This window comes from Trachypithecus francoisi, unplaced genomic scaffold (genome assembly GCF_009764315.1).
Source record: "Trachypithecus francoisi isolate TF-2019V2 unplaced genomic scaffold, Tfra_2.0 Lachesis_group15, whole genome shotgun sequence".
NCBI classification, from domain to species: domain Eukaryota; kingdom Metazoa; phylum Chordata; class Mammalia; order Primates; family Cercopithecidae; genus Trachypithecus; species Trachypithecus francoisi.
In genome coordinates this window covers 84,691,631-84,701,463 of record NW_022681460.1, presented here as the reverse complement: position 1 = coordinate 84,701,463, position 9,833 = coordinate 84,691,631, and the positions used below count along the sequence as shown (strand labels likewise).

At 35.4% G+C, this 9,833-nt stretch overlaps 1 protein-coding gene across 1 annotated transcript in view; it reads right to left on the bottom strand.

Moving 5' to 3' along the window:
- Nucleotides 1–5,346: 5,346 nt before the first annotated feature.
- The window catches only part of MOXD1 (monooxygenase DBH like 1), a 107,277-nt gene continuing 102,790 nt past the window's right edge, over nucleotides 5,347–9,833 (bottom strand). The window contains exons 11-12 of the mRNA XM_033235438.1: nucleotides 7,066–7,234; nucleotides 5,347–6,596 (exon numbers count right to left, since the gene is read on the bottom strand). Of these exons, the coding sequence (XP_033091329.1) occupies nucleotides 6,432–6,596; nucleotides 7,066–7,234 (334 nt within the window). The 3' untranslated portion in view covers nucleotides 5,347–6,431. The remainder of the gene's footprint in view (nucleotides 6,597–7,065; nucleotides 7,235–9,833) is intronic.

Below are 9,833 nucleotides of genomic sequence, written 5' to 3'. Positions count from 1 at the left end.
ACAAATGTATAACTATAGTCTCTGTTTTCTTCACTAGATTTTATCATTAGCTTTCTTGTTCACTCATGTATTTCAAGTATGTAGCAGACTGGTTCAAGGGTGAATGATTGATGAAAAGTTAAAATTATTTAAATGCTGCATATGGACTTCCTGCAGAACTCATATGTCCAACCATATGTCAATGAAGCAAAGAACAGACTGTAGGAAATCTCTGTTAACCATAAAAAAATGAAAGATTTTAAAAGAAGGAAAGGGAAATGTTCTCTATCTAATTAGCAATCACCAAATAAGAGGAGAAAGCGGGCAACTTCCAGAGAGGGCTTAGTATACCTCATTGCTCATTTCTCCAAGCGCACTGCACATAGACAGCTCCTGACTGGGAAAAGGAAACTGTCATAGTCTACTCCAAACCCTATGGTTTTGTCATTTGGAGACAATGGAGTATTAAAGAACACAGTTCTTCATACGAGGACTAAATGGTCTATGGGAAGCAATTCCATTCTTGCAATTCCAGTATCCCATCTGAGTGACGGTGCTTCTGGCTCTAGCAAGATTAGCAATTGACTAGGCAAGTTTATTGCAGAATCTTCATTTGGCCAGTGATGTAAATGCAGGGAGTACTAAGGGAAAAAAATTCCTTCACTTTTTCTGTCTATCAAGTGCATTCTCACCACTGCTCACAATAGGCACTTCCTCAAGTTGTTATTAAAATAAAGAAGTATATCTTCTTAAAATAACTAATGGGCTACACAATTAAAAGATTAGCAAAAAAGTGCTTAAAATGATTAGATTAGAATTAATGCTGGAAATTAATTTAAAACCAAAAAATTGAAGATAAAAGAACAAGAATTTAAAAGTCTAAATACAGTAATCTCAAAATAGAAGGTGAAATATAAAATGCAAGCTACAACAAACTAACAATTTGGAAAATTTCAAAAGAGGCTTAGAATCATTACAGTAAAAGGTTAGGAGATTTAAGGTTAATCTTAGAGCTCAACCCTCAAGAAGAATTATTTTAAAATTATTTAAAGGCTGCATATGGACTTTCCTGCAGAACCCATCTGTACAACCACATGTCACTTAAGCAAAGAACAGACATTAGGAAATCTCTGTTAACCATAAAAATGGGAGATTTAAAAATCTTTAAGAAGCTTAAGGTAATATGAATTTAGAATTAGCAAAAAAATAAAGGCAATAGGCAAAGAAGTAGGTAGGCTGGGAAGGGCCTGGGCGGGTTCTTTGAGAAGTCTAACACCTCCAAGCCAGCGCTGGCAGGATTTATACCAGATACGCAGTAAGCCGCCTAATGGCTGTAAGGGAGAAACACAGCCCTTGTTTAATACACAAGGTCCCCCCTCCCCTTTATTTCCCATATGTTCTTTGTGATGGCATTATTTTGATTAGCAATATTTAATGGATTATTAAAAAATAAGAGGGAAACTTGTGGTTGTGGTGGGAGGATTGCTTGAGTCCTCTCTCTTAGTAATAATAATAATAATAATAGAAGATGTGTTTGTTTATTGGCAAAATAGCACAGCAAATAAGGAATAGACCATGAACCTAAGTGAAAGGCTTATGTCTGTTGGGCTATGTTTTATAGTTGCCCATGAACAGTTTGGAAGTTTCCAAGAACTTGTTAAAGAAACCTGGACATGCTCTGCTCAGAAAGTTGTGTGCCCCAGAGTGTGTTCCTTTGGGAACATTGCTCACCCACAACAGGGGTTTGGTGAAATGAGTTTGAGAAATGTTCCTTACTATATAACTCTTCTTGGACTTTCAAATGCACATTATTATATTTAAGACAGAGACGCTATGCAGTAAGCCTGTTTAAGTTTGTAACAATGTTCCATGACTCTTCATATCTTCCATGGTTCACAGCTCCGGCCTGGGGAGTAATGGATGCTGCCATGAGCCTGTTCAATTGACCATTTTCTGCTCATGAAGTACCAGTTTGACTATGTTGGATTTAGATACAACTGTCAGTTAAAGTCTTGTATGGCTAAGATGATCAAAATGATATAAACTAAGCTCATAGTCAAACTAATCTATGGAGAAAGGATGGTCCATGATGACGATGTAAGCTTTCCATAAAGCTAAATTTATTCAGTTTGAATAACTGATATTTATTTTGAATCCTTCCAATTTGTAAAATGAAATGTTGGTGATAGGAGGTTTAGTGTACTCAGCTATGGGGCTTCATCACAATTGTAAGCCCAACGCTGTAGTACAGAGCATGGTTCAACATAAACTCAATACAATTTGTTGATTTATTAAATAAATAACAACTCTTCTGTTTAGTATCCTATTTTGCCAAACATATAGTTGACAACCCTATGTTGGTTTGATCATTGTTTTTAAAACTCAAAAATATTGGAATCATGTGAGTAGATGAAAGTCAATTTTACTGAAAATATATATTGCAGCAGAGATGGCTTCTTTTCTGTAGTGTTGTCATTCTCCAGGTACCCAAAGAGAGATGACATTCTTAGCCCGTCTTGCATTTCAGTGAGACCATGTGACTTATTTTAACCAACATGGTGAAAGTGGAATTGATTTTTGCCCTTTCCAGATCAGGTCCTTCTCTATTAGCAAGCTGAATGCAGACGACCCTGAGGCCCTAGGAATGATAAGGCTACAGGATCCTGGGTCCCGGAATCACCACAAGAAGGAAAGCCAGTGACCAAATGAATCACACACATTGAGCAATTAATTGAATACAAAATAAACTTCATTGTATTAAAGCATTGATATTTTGGAATTTGTTTCAGAAACTGTGTTACCTAACATCTATATCTCCATCTATATATGAATACACACAGATACACACCTTCACGGACATGTACTAGAAGCATATGCACATAAAGGTTAGAAGTGGGGAATAGAATTAACAGATTTTATTTATTTTTATTTATTAACAGGTTTTATTTATTCTCTGGGCAATAGGATTAACAGATTTTATTATTTAAAAAATTATCATACTTGTCTAAATTTTTTTTAGCAAATGGGCATTATTACACATTAGGTTTATAATCAGGGAGAGAGAAAAAGAAATACATTATTTATTTTTAAATGATTTCCAGCCTGCAACACCTCTTCCTTTTCTTTTCTTTTCTTTTTTTTTTTTTTTTTTTAAGTTTTTGGGATTTTTCCTCATTCCCTGGGTCCCTCAAGCCCTCTGTTTTTTGGTTTCTTTCTTTCTTTCTTTCTTTCTTTCTTTCTTTCTTTCCTTCCTTCCTTTTCTCTCTTTCTTTCCTTCTTTCTTTCTTTCTTCTTTCTTTCTTTCTCTTTTTTCTTTCTTTCTTTCTTTCTTTCTTTCTTTCTTTCTTTCTTTTTCTTTCCTTCCTTCCTTCCTTCTCTCTCTTTCTTTCCTTCTTTCCTTCCTTCCTTCCTTCCTTCCTTCCTTCCTTCCTTCCTTCCTTCTTTCCTTCCTTCCTTTCTTTTCTCCAAACTGGAAGCACATCCTATCTTTAGTCAGAACTGACAAACTTGCAGTCATCTCTGCCCTCTCTCCGGGGCATCTGAGGAGTAAGCACCATCCAGTTTCTCTCTTTACCAACTCAAAATGTAGGAATACTGCATAGGGAAGAAAACCTACCTGGATCACTGTGCTGTAGCTGGATCCTTCATGATGTGTTTTGCGTTTCTAGCTTTTTATTCTGAAATAATTTCAAACTTAAAAAACTGTGACACTAGTACAAAGAAATCTTATGTTCTCCAGCCAGACTCACCCATTATTATCATTTCACAGGTCTCTCTCTAGATAAACAGACAAATGCCAGATAGATAGATAGATAGATAGATAGATAGATAGATAGATGATAGATAGATGATAGATAGATAGATAGATGATAGATAGATGATAGATAGATAGATGATAGATGATAGATAGATAGATAGATGATAGATAGATAGATGATAGATAGATAGATAGATGATAGATAGATAGATAGATAGATAGATAGATAGATAGATATTTTTCCAAACCATTTGAGAATAAGTTAATCTGGCAATATTTCTTCGAAATTCTTGAAATATGCAATGATTATTTCTGTAATTCCACTTATTATGACCTAAATGTAAGAAAATACTTAGGGATATAAAAAGGTTTTAATTTCAAAGCTGTTAAATCAGCAATACTTATATTAAAAATTGAAATGACTTTTATACCCAATAGTGAGTTTAGCTGAGCGAATTATACATAGCCATTACATATTGCTTCCAAATGTCCTTTTGTTTGCCAACCATCATTGGCCTCTGGAGCCATTAGGACAAAGTCCAAAGCTATTAGTATGTCTACCTCTATTGACTACATCACTCTTATCACGCTAGGACTCCTTTGATTCTGCCTGAGCCCCCTTTAGGAAAAAAAAAAAAAAATCACCCAGGATACCTTCAATTTCACATGGCACTGATGAATATTGGTTTCACCTGATATGTCTTCTCCACACTCTCTGAACCTAAGGATCCAACCAGGGACCATCGTACATGGAGACCCCATTCTCCCCGAAGTCTCTGGGACTTGTGCCTGACAGCCTAGGCTATTTAATCCAGGAAAGTGATTAAAAGCCTCTCTGAAACAGGTGTAATAAAAAGCCTGGCTGTCCAGGAAGGTGTGCTCAACATTAAGATCAAACAACTTAGAATATAATCAGGATTCTATAGAACTTACAACAGATAACCTATCCTAATTTGAAACAGAGTCTATTCCTTGAAATCACATGTATTCATGAGAATTTCCAGAAGAATAATGTCAACTTTCTTCTTAGTAACATCAGTGGAACAGATTCCCTGGCCTGGCTCCATAAATGTAAGATTCCAAAGCTATTTACCCTCTTCTAGCTGATATGTTCACCTTCCTTACCAAGAACAAATGTAGTATTACAGAATATTTGTTCTTGGTAATAACAAATATAATATTACAGAATCTCAAGAGGAAATCATTTGACTTTGATACGCCAAATTCAGAAATTCTGTAGTAAAAATCAACATAAAATTTCAAATAGGGAGCATTTGGAATTATATTTCTCATATAAACATTTGAATGGAAAATCATAGAATGTGAAATAGCACTTATAAAATAAAACAAAAAGAAATAAAGTAAATTCAAAAATATGCCTCATAAATATTAAAAATATTTCATCAAATGTACAAGTTCTAAGAATCAAGAAGGAAATCCTCTGAACCATATTTATTTAAAAGGCAATATGGTTTGTGTTGAAGACATTGTGGGGCAAAAAGGGCTTCAAAATGGAATGGAAAATGCAACATTCTTAATGTACTTTTACCGTCAATACTAGGACTGAATCACTTAGATTTCTTAAGGAGTGTATGAAATACACACAAAAATGTAATTTCATTTAGTTTATTAATATGATCCAAACAGATTTAGCTTAAGAGATGAGGACAGGACATAAAAAAAGATTTGAGTTATGTAAAGAAAACCAAAAGAGTGACAAGATTTTCAATTGCTGACAATTTTAAGTCATTTATTAACTAATATAAAAATAAATCTACAGTAGAACCATGACTTAAATGGAGCCAGTATGTGGTACATGTGTCACCCAACAGTCAGCAAGGAATTATTCAGAGAACTTATACCCTTCTGGACTGGTTCACACGGTCTGTCTTTGACCTGGAACCTCATACAAGTCCCCTCAGAGCACTGGGTTTGCAGTCAGCTACATTTTTTCTCTTCAGCCTACAATCAGTTATGAATGCATACCATTTCTGTGTTTCCCACAGCATCTTTCTTTTCAGATAGTGACAGAGCACTAGGAAAAACTCATCTGGCCAGTACTAAACAGGGAAGGTGCAAAAAAGTACTTTAAGATGGGTGTGGGGTCATTTGGGGTACCAACAGACTCCGATAAACAAGGGAACCAGAGGCAACAACAAGCACTGAGGTAAGGGGCCCAGTGGTAGTTCACAGAAATGAACAGAGCTGGACAATGCTAAAGACAGGAAGAACGGTGTTACACTTGAAAAGTCATACTAGAAGAACAAGAAAGAAGAAGAAAACTGGAATGAACAGTAGTCCCTTTTATATTTTTTTAAAAGGAAGGAATTTTTTAAAGAAATACAAAAGTCAAGTCAAAAAGTGAAATAGCAACAATAAGTATTTAAATAAAACAGAATGTAGTAGGAAATAAAGAATATTCCCACATGATGGCCCAATTTTTAAAAATGGTTATCTTAAGTCAGGCCAGTTTTATTTTATTGACCATGTATATATAACATCAGATATTTCTAAGAAAGAGAAGAGAACCTGATTGATGTCTCTCGTGTAACATGGAAAGGAAAAAGGAAGGAGGGAAAAGGGGGAAGAAAAGTCTCCACACTCTTCATGCCCAAAGTGGACACAGTCTTTAACCTGTACTTCAAATGATAGGTTCAGATCATAGAAAATATTGTCAAGTTCAGCAGAATTTTGATCACAAGCGCTTGGTGCTCAGCGTGCAGCTGAGTAGCAGAAGGCACACAAGCAAGTTGACGGAGAAATCTCTGTGCAGGGAAGAGGAAGAAGACGTGCCACACACCAAAGGCTCTGCTTTATAGGGTCTTTCTATATCTGGAGGTAATGCTGTCATTCCTTGAATCTGAAAACGGAAGCACAAAGAATGCAAATGAACATCTGATTTAAAGAAGGGCAGTGACCAAGCACGCTCAGCTGCCCACACTTCTGCAGGGGATAAAGGAGGCACGAGTGGTTACCAAAGGAGTCACACACTGGGGGAGTCAGAAACCTAGGATTTAGGAGGAATGGAAAGGAGGCCCAGGCACTCCTTTGGAAAAGAACACAAAGCAGGCTCTATTGCTTTTTGCAGCACTCATTCCAGCCTGTTCCTGCTCTATCCCAACCTTAGTTTTAGAACTAATTTATCTCTTGAAAGGGGGTAGAATGAGGAGTTTTCAGTCAACCCAAGTAATCACTGAACAAAAATTATCAGACATTAAAAGGCAACTGGACCCCTGGATTTATGGATATTTGTCTTCTCTTTAGGTTTTCCTGTAATAGATTCAGATAAAATGCGTCATCTGGGTTGTCAGAGGTTAAAAAGAGCTTACCGACCACTCGGCATTGTCTGTCTTGGAACATCTCACGTTCACTGGCAGGCTGAGGACCAGCTTGTTGAAGGAGAGACCTTCCTTTTTAGTCCATTTAAACTTATTCATAGCATCCATGAAAGAAAGGTTTTTATATTGCTTGGGGCTTTTGATAATGAAAGGCCAGGTCCTGAATTTAAAAGACACAATTAGTCATATTCAGAACAAATGCATTACATGTTTCCTTTACTTTTCAACATCCTAAAATAGATCTCACACTTACTCATTTTCATACACATAGATAACCTAATGCAAAATGTTAATGAGCTCATCAGCGATTACTAGAAGAAATGTACCGAATAAAATCTTTTTAAATAATGATATTTATTTTTTTTAGTAGCAGATTGGCAATAATTTTATTTTTAATTTTATATTTTTAAATACAGATGGGGTCTCGCTATGTTGCCCAGGTTGGTCCGGAACTCCTGGGAGCAAACAACCCTCTCATCTCCATCACTCAAAGTGCTGGGATTATAGGTGTGAGCCACCATGCCCAGTCAAAGTTTAAACAAATAATTTTGTCTCCGAAAGCTTCTACGGAGCCTCACAATTCTACACTAATTTGGTCTGGTTCTAGTTAACAAATTAACTGGTAAGTATTCATTTCTGAAGCGTACAATGCTAATGGTGTAATCAAGAAACCTGCAGGTTCCTAAAAGACACTGAGAGATGGAAAGTTCAAATCCATACACTATAAAAGCCTGACCCCTGCTGGTTGGTCTGTTTTGGTTTAGCTAAGTGAGAAGATAAATACAACAAAAAATGTGATGTAATCAATGTTTGGAAAATTTTACTCATTTCTCAAAAGAAGACATACATAAGGCCAAAAACATGAAAAAATGCTCTACATCACTAATAATCATCAGAAAAATGCAAATAAAAGCCAGAGTGAGATACCATCTCACCAGTCAGAAGGGCTATTATGAAAACGCAAAAAAAGTAATTGATAGTGGCAAGGTTGCAGAGAAAAGACAATGCCTATACATGGTTGGTGGGGATATAAATTAGTTCAGTCAACTGTGGAAGCAGTTTGTAGATTTCTCAAAGAACTTGGAACAGAACTACCATTCAACCCAGCAATCCTATTACTAGCTATATATCCAAAGGAAAATAAATAGTTCTACCAAAAAGACCACATACATTCATTCACATGTTCATCATAGCACTATTCAGAATAGCAAAGACATGGAATCAACCAAGGTGTCCATCAAAGGTGGACTGGATAAAGAAAATGTGGTATATATACACCATGGAATACTATGTAGCCACAAAAAAAGAGAGAAGTCATGTCATTTGCAGCAGCATGGATGCATCCGGAGGCCACCATCCTAAGTGAATTACACAGGAACAGAAAACCAAAAACCACTTGTTCTCACACAGAAGTGGGATCTAATCATTGAGTACACATAGATATAAAGATGGTTAAAACAGACACTGGGAACTACTAGAGAGAGAGGGAGAGAGGGAGACAAGAATTTAAAAAACTACCTGTTGGGTGCTAGGCTCACTACCTGGGTGATGAAATCATTCATACCCCAAACCTCAGTTTCACACAGTATACCACTGTAACAAACCTGAACATGCATCCCTTGAACCTAAAATAAAAGTTGAAATTTTTAAAAGTAAGTACTGAGAAAAAAAAATACTGTGTATAGAATTACACTCTGCCTTCACCTGCCACTCAAAAAATCACATGCTAAATATCCAAGAAAGGAGAAAGAAATCACAACAATGACATGAGCAGACAGAAAAAGTGACAGAAAAAGTGAAGTGAAAAAGGGAAAGACGTGACTTGCTTGAAAAGATACTTTTCAGGTGTTGTCTTTCATTAAATATAATATTATTGATTCCTGAAAAACAGAAAAGTGTAAGTATTGGTGTATCACAAAATTTTACATTAATCCATGAACCTTGCAGGAAATTATCATGGTGACTAGGAAGTATTTGGCACCCATAACATCCCAAGATGTTCCAGTAATTTCTATAATTACCAAATAATCTCAGCTGAAAAACATACATTAATCTTCACAATTTTTAAATTTATTTATGTCATTTCTCTCTCTCTCTGTCTCTCTCTGATATACATAACCCACTCAGGCACACTGAATATCATCTTCTTAAGTAAATTAAACATTCTTTATTAATTTTTTGGAGTTACAAAGATAATTTTTAAGTCTAAATTTGAAATGTTTCTTCCATATCTAGTAAGTGAGACAATGAGGAAAATAGGTAATATATGCAGATCTTTACATTTTTCATAACTTCCTTTAATTAGAATGCATATATATCTTTGTTGAGTTTTTAAATGCATTATTTTATACAAAGATAAAGTGAAGCCCCATAAAGTAAGAACAATCAGCATCACATTACATAAACATACCTAGCAACGACCTGAAATCTACAGCATTTGAAAATTAAACATATTGTGACAATTTTATAGAGATACAATCCAGAGTTAGTATAAAGCAAAAACTTGACTTGAAAGAAGTTATTATATTCGCATACAATGTCCTTTTAAATGCTCTAAAAGCTACAGCTATTGATCATTTTAAGTCAATTATTAAAAATAAAATTTACTTTTCAAAAAGATAAAATGCCTAATTTGAAAAAGAGAAAATCAATTTTATAACCAGAGAGATGCTAGGGGAAAATCATCAGTCTGTAACCATCTGAAACACCACAAGGTGGCACTACAGTCTTTACTATAGTGCTTAGGCGGCCTAAAGCCT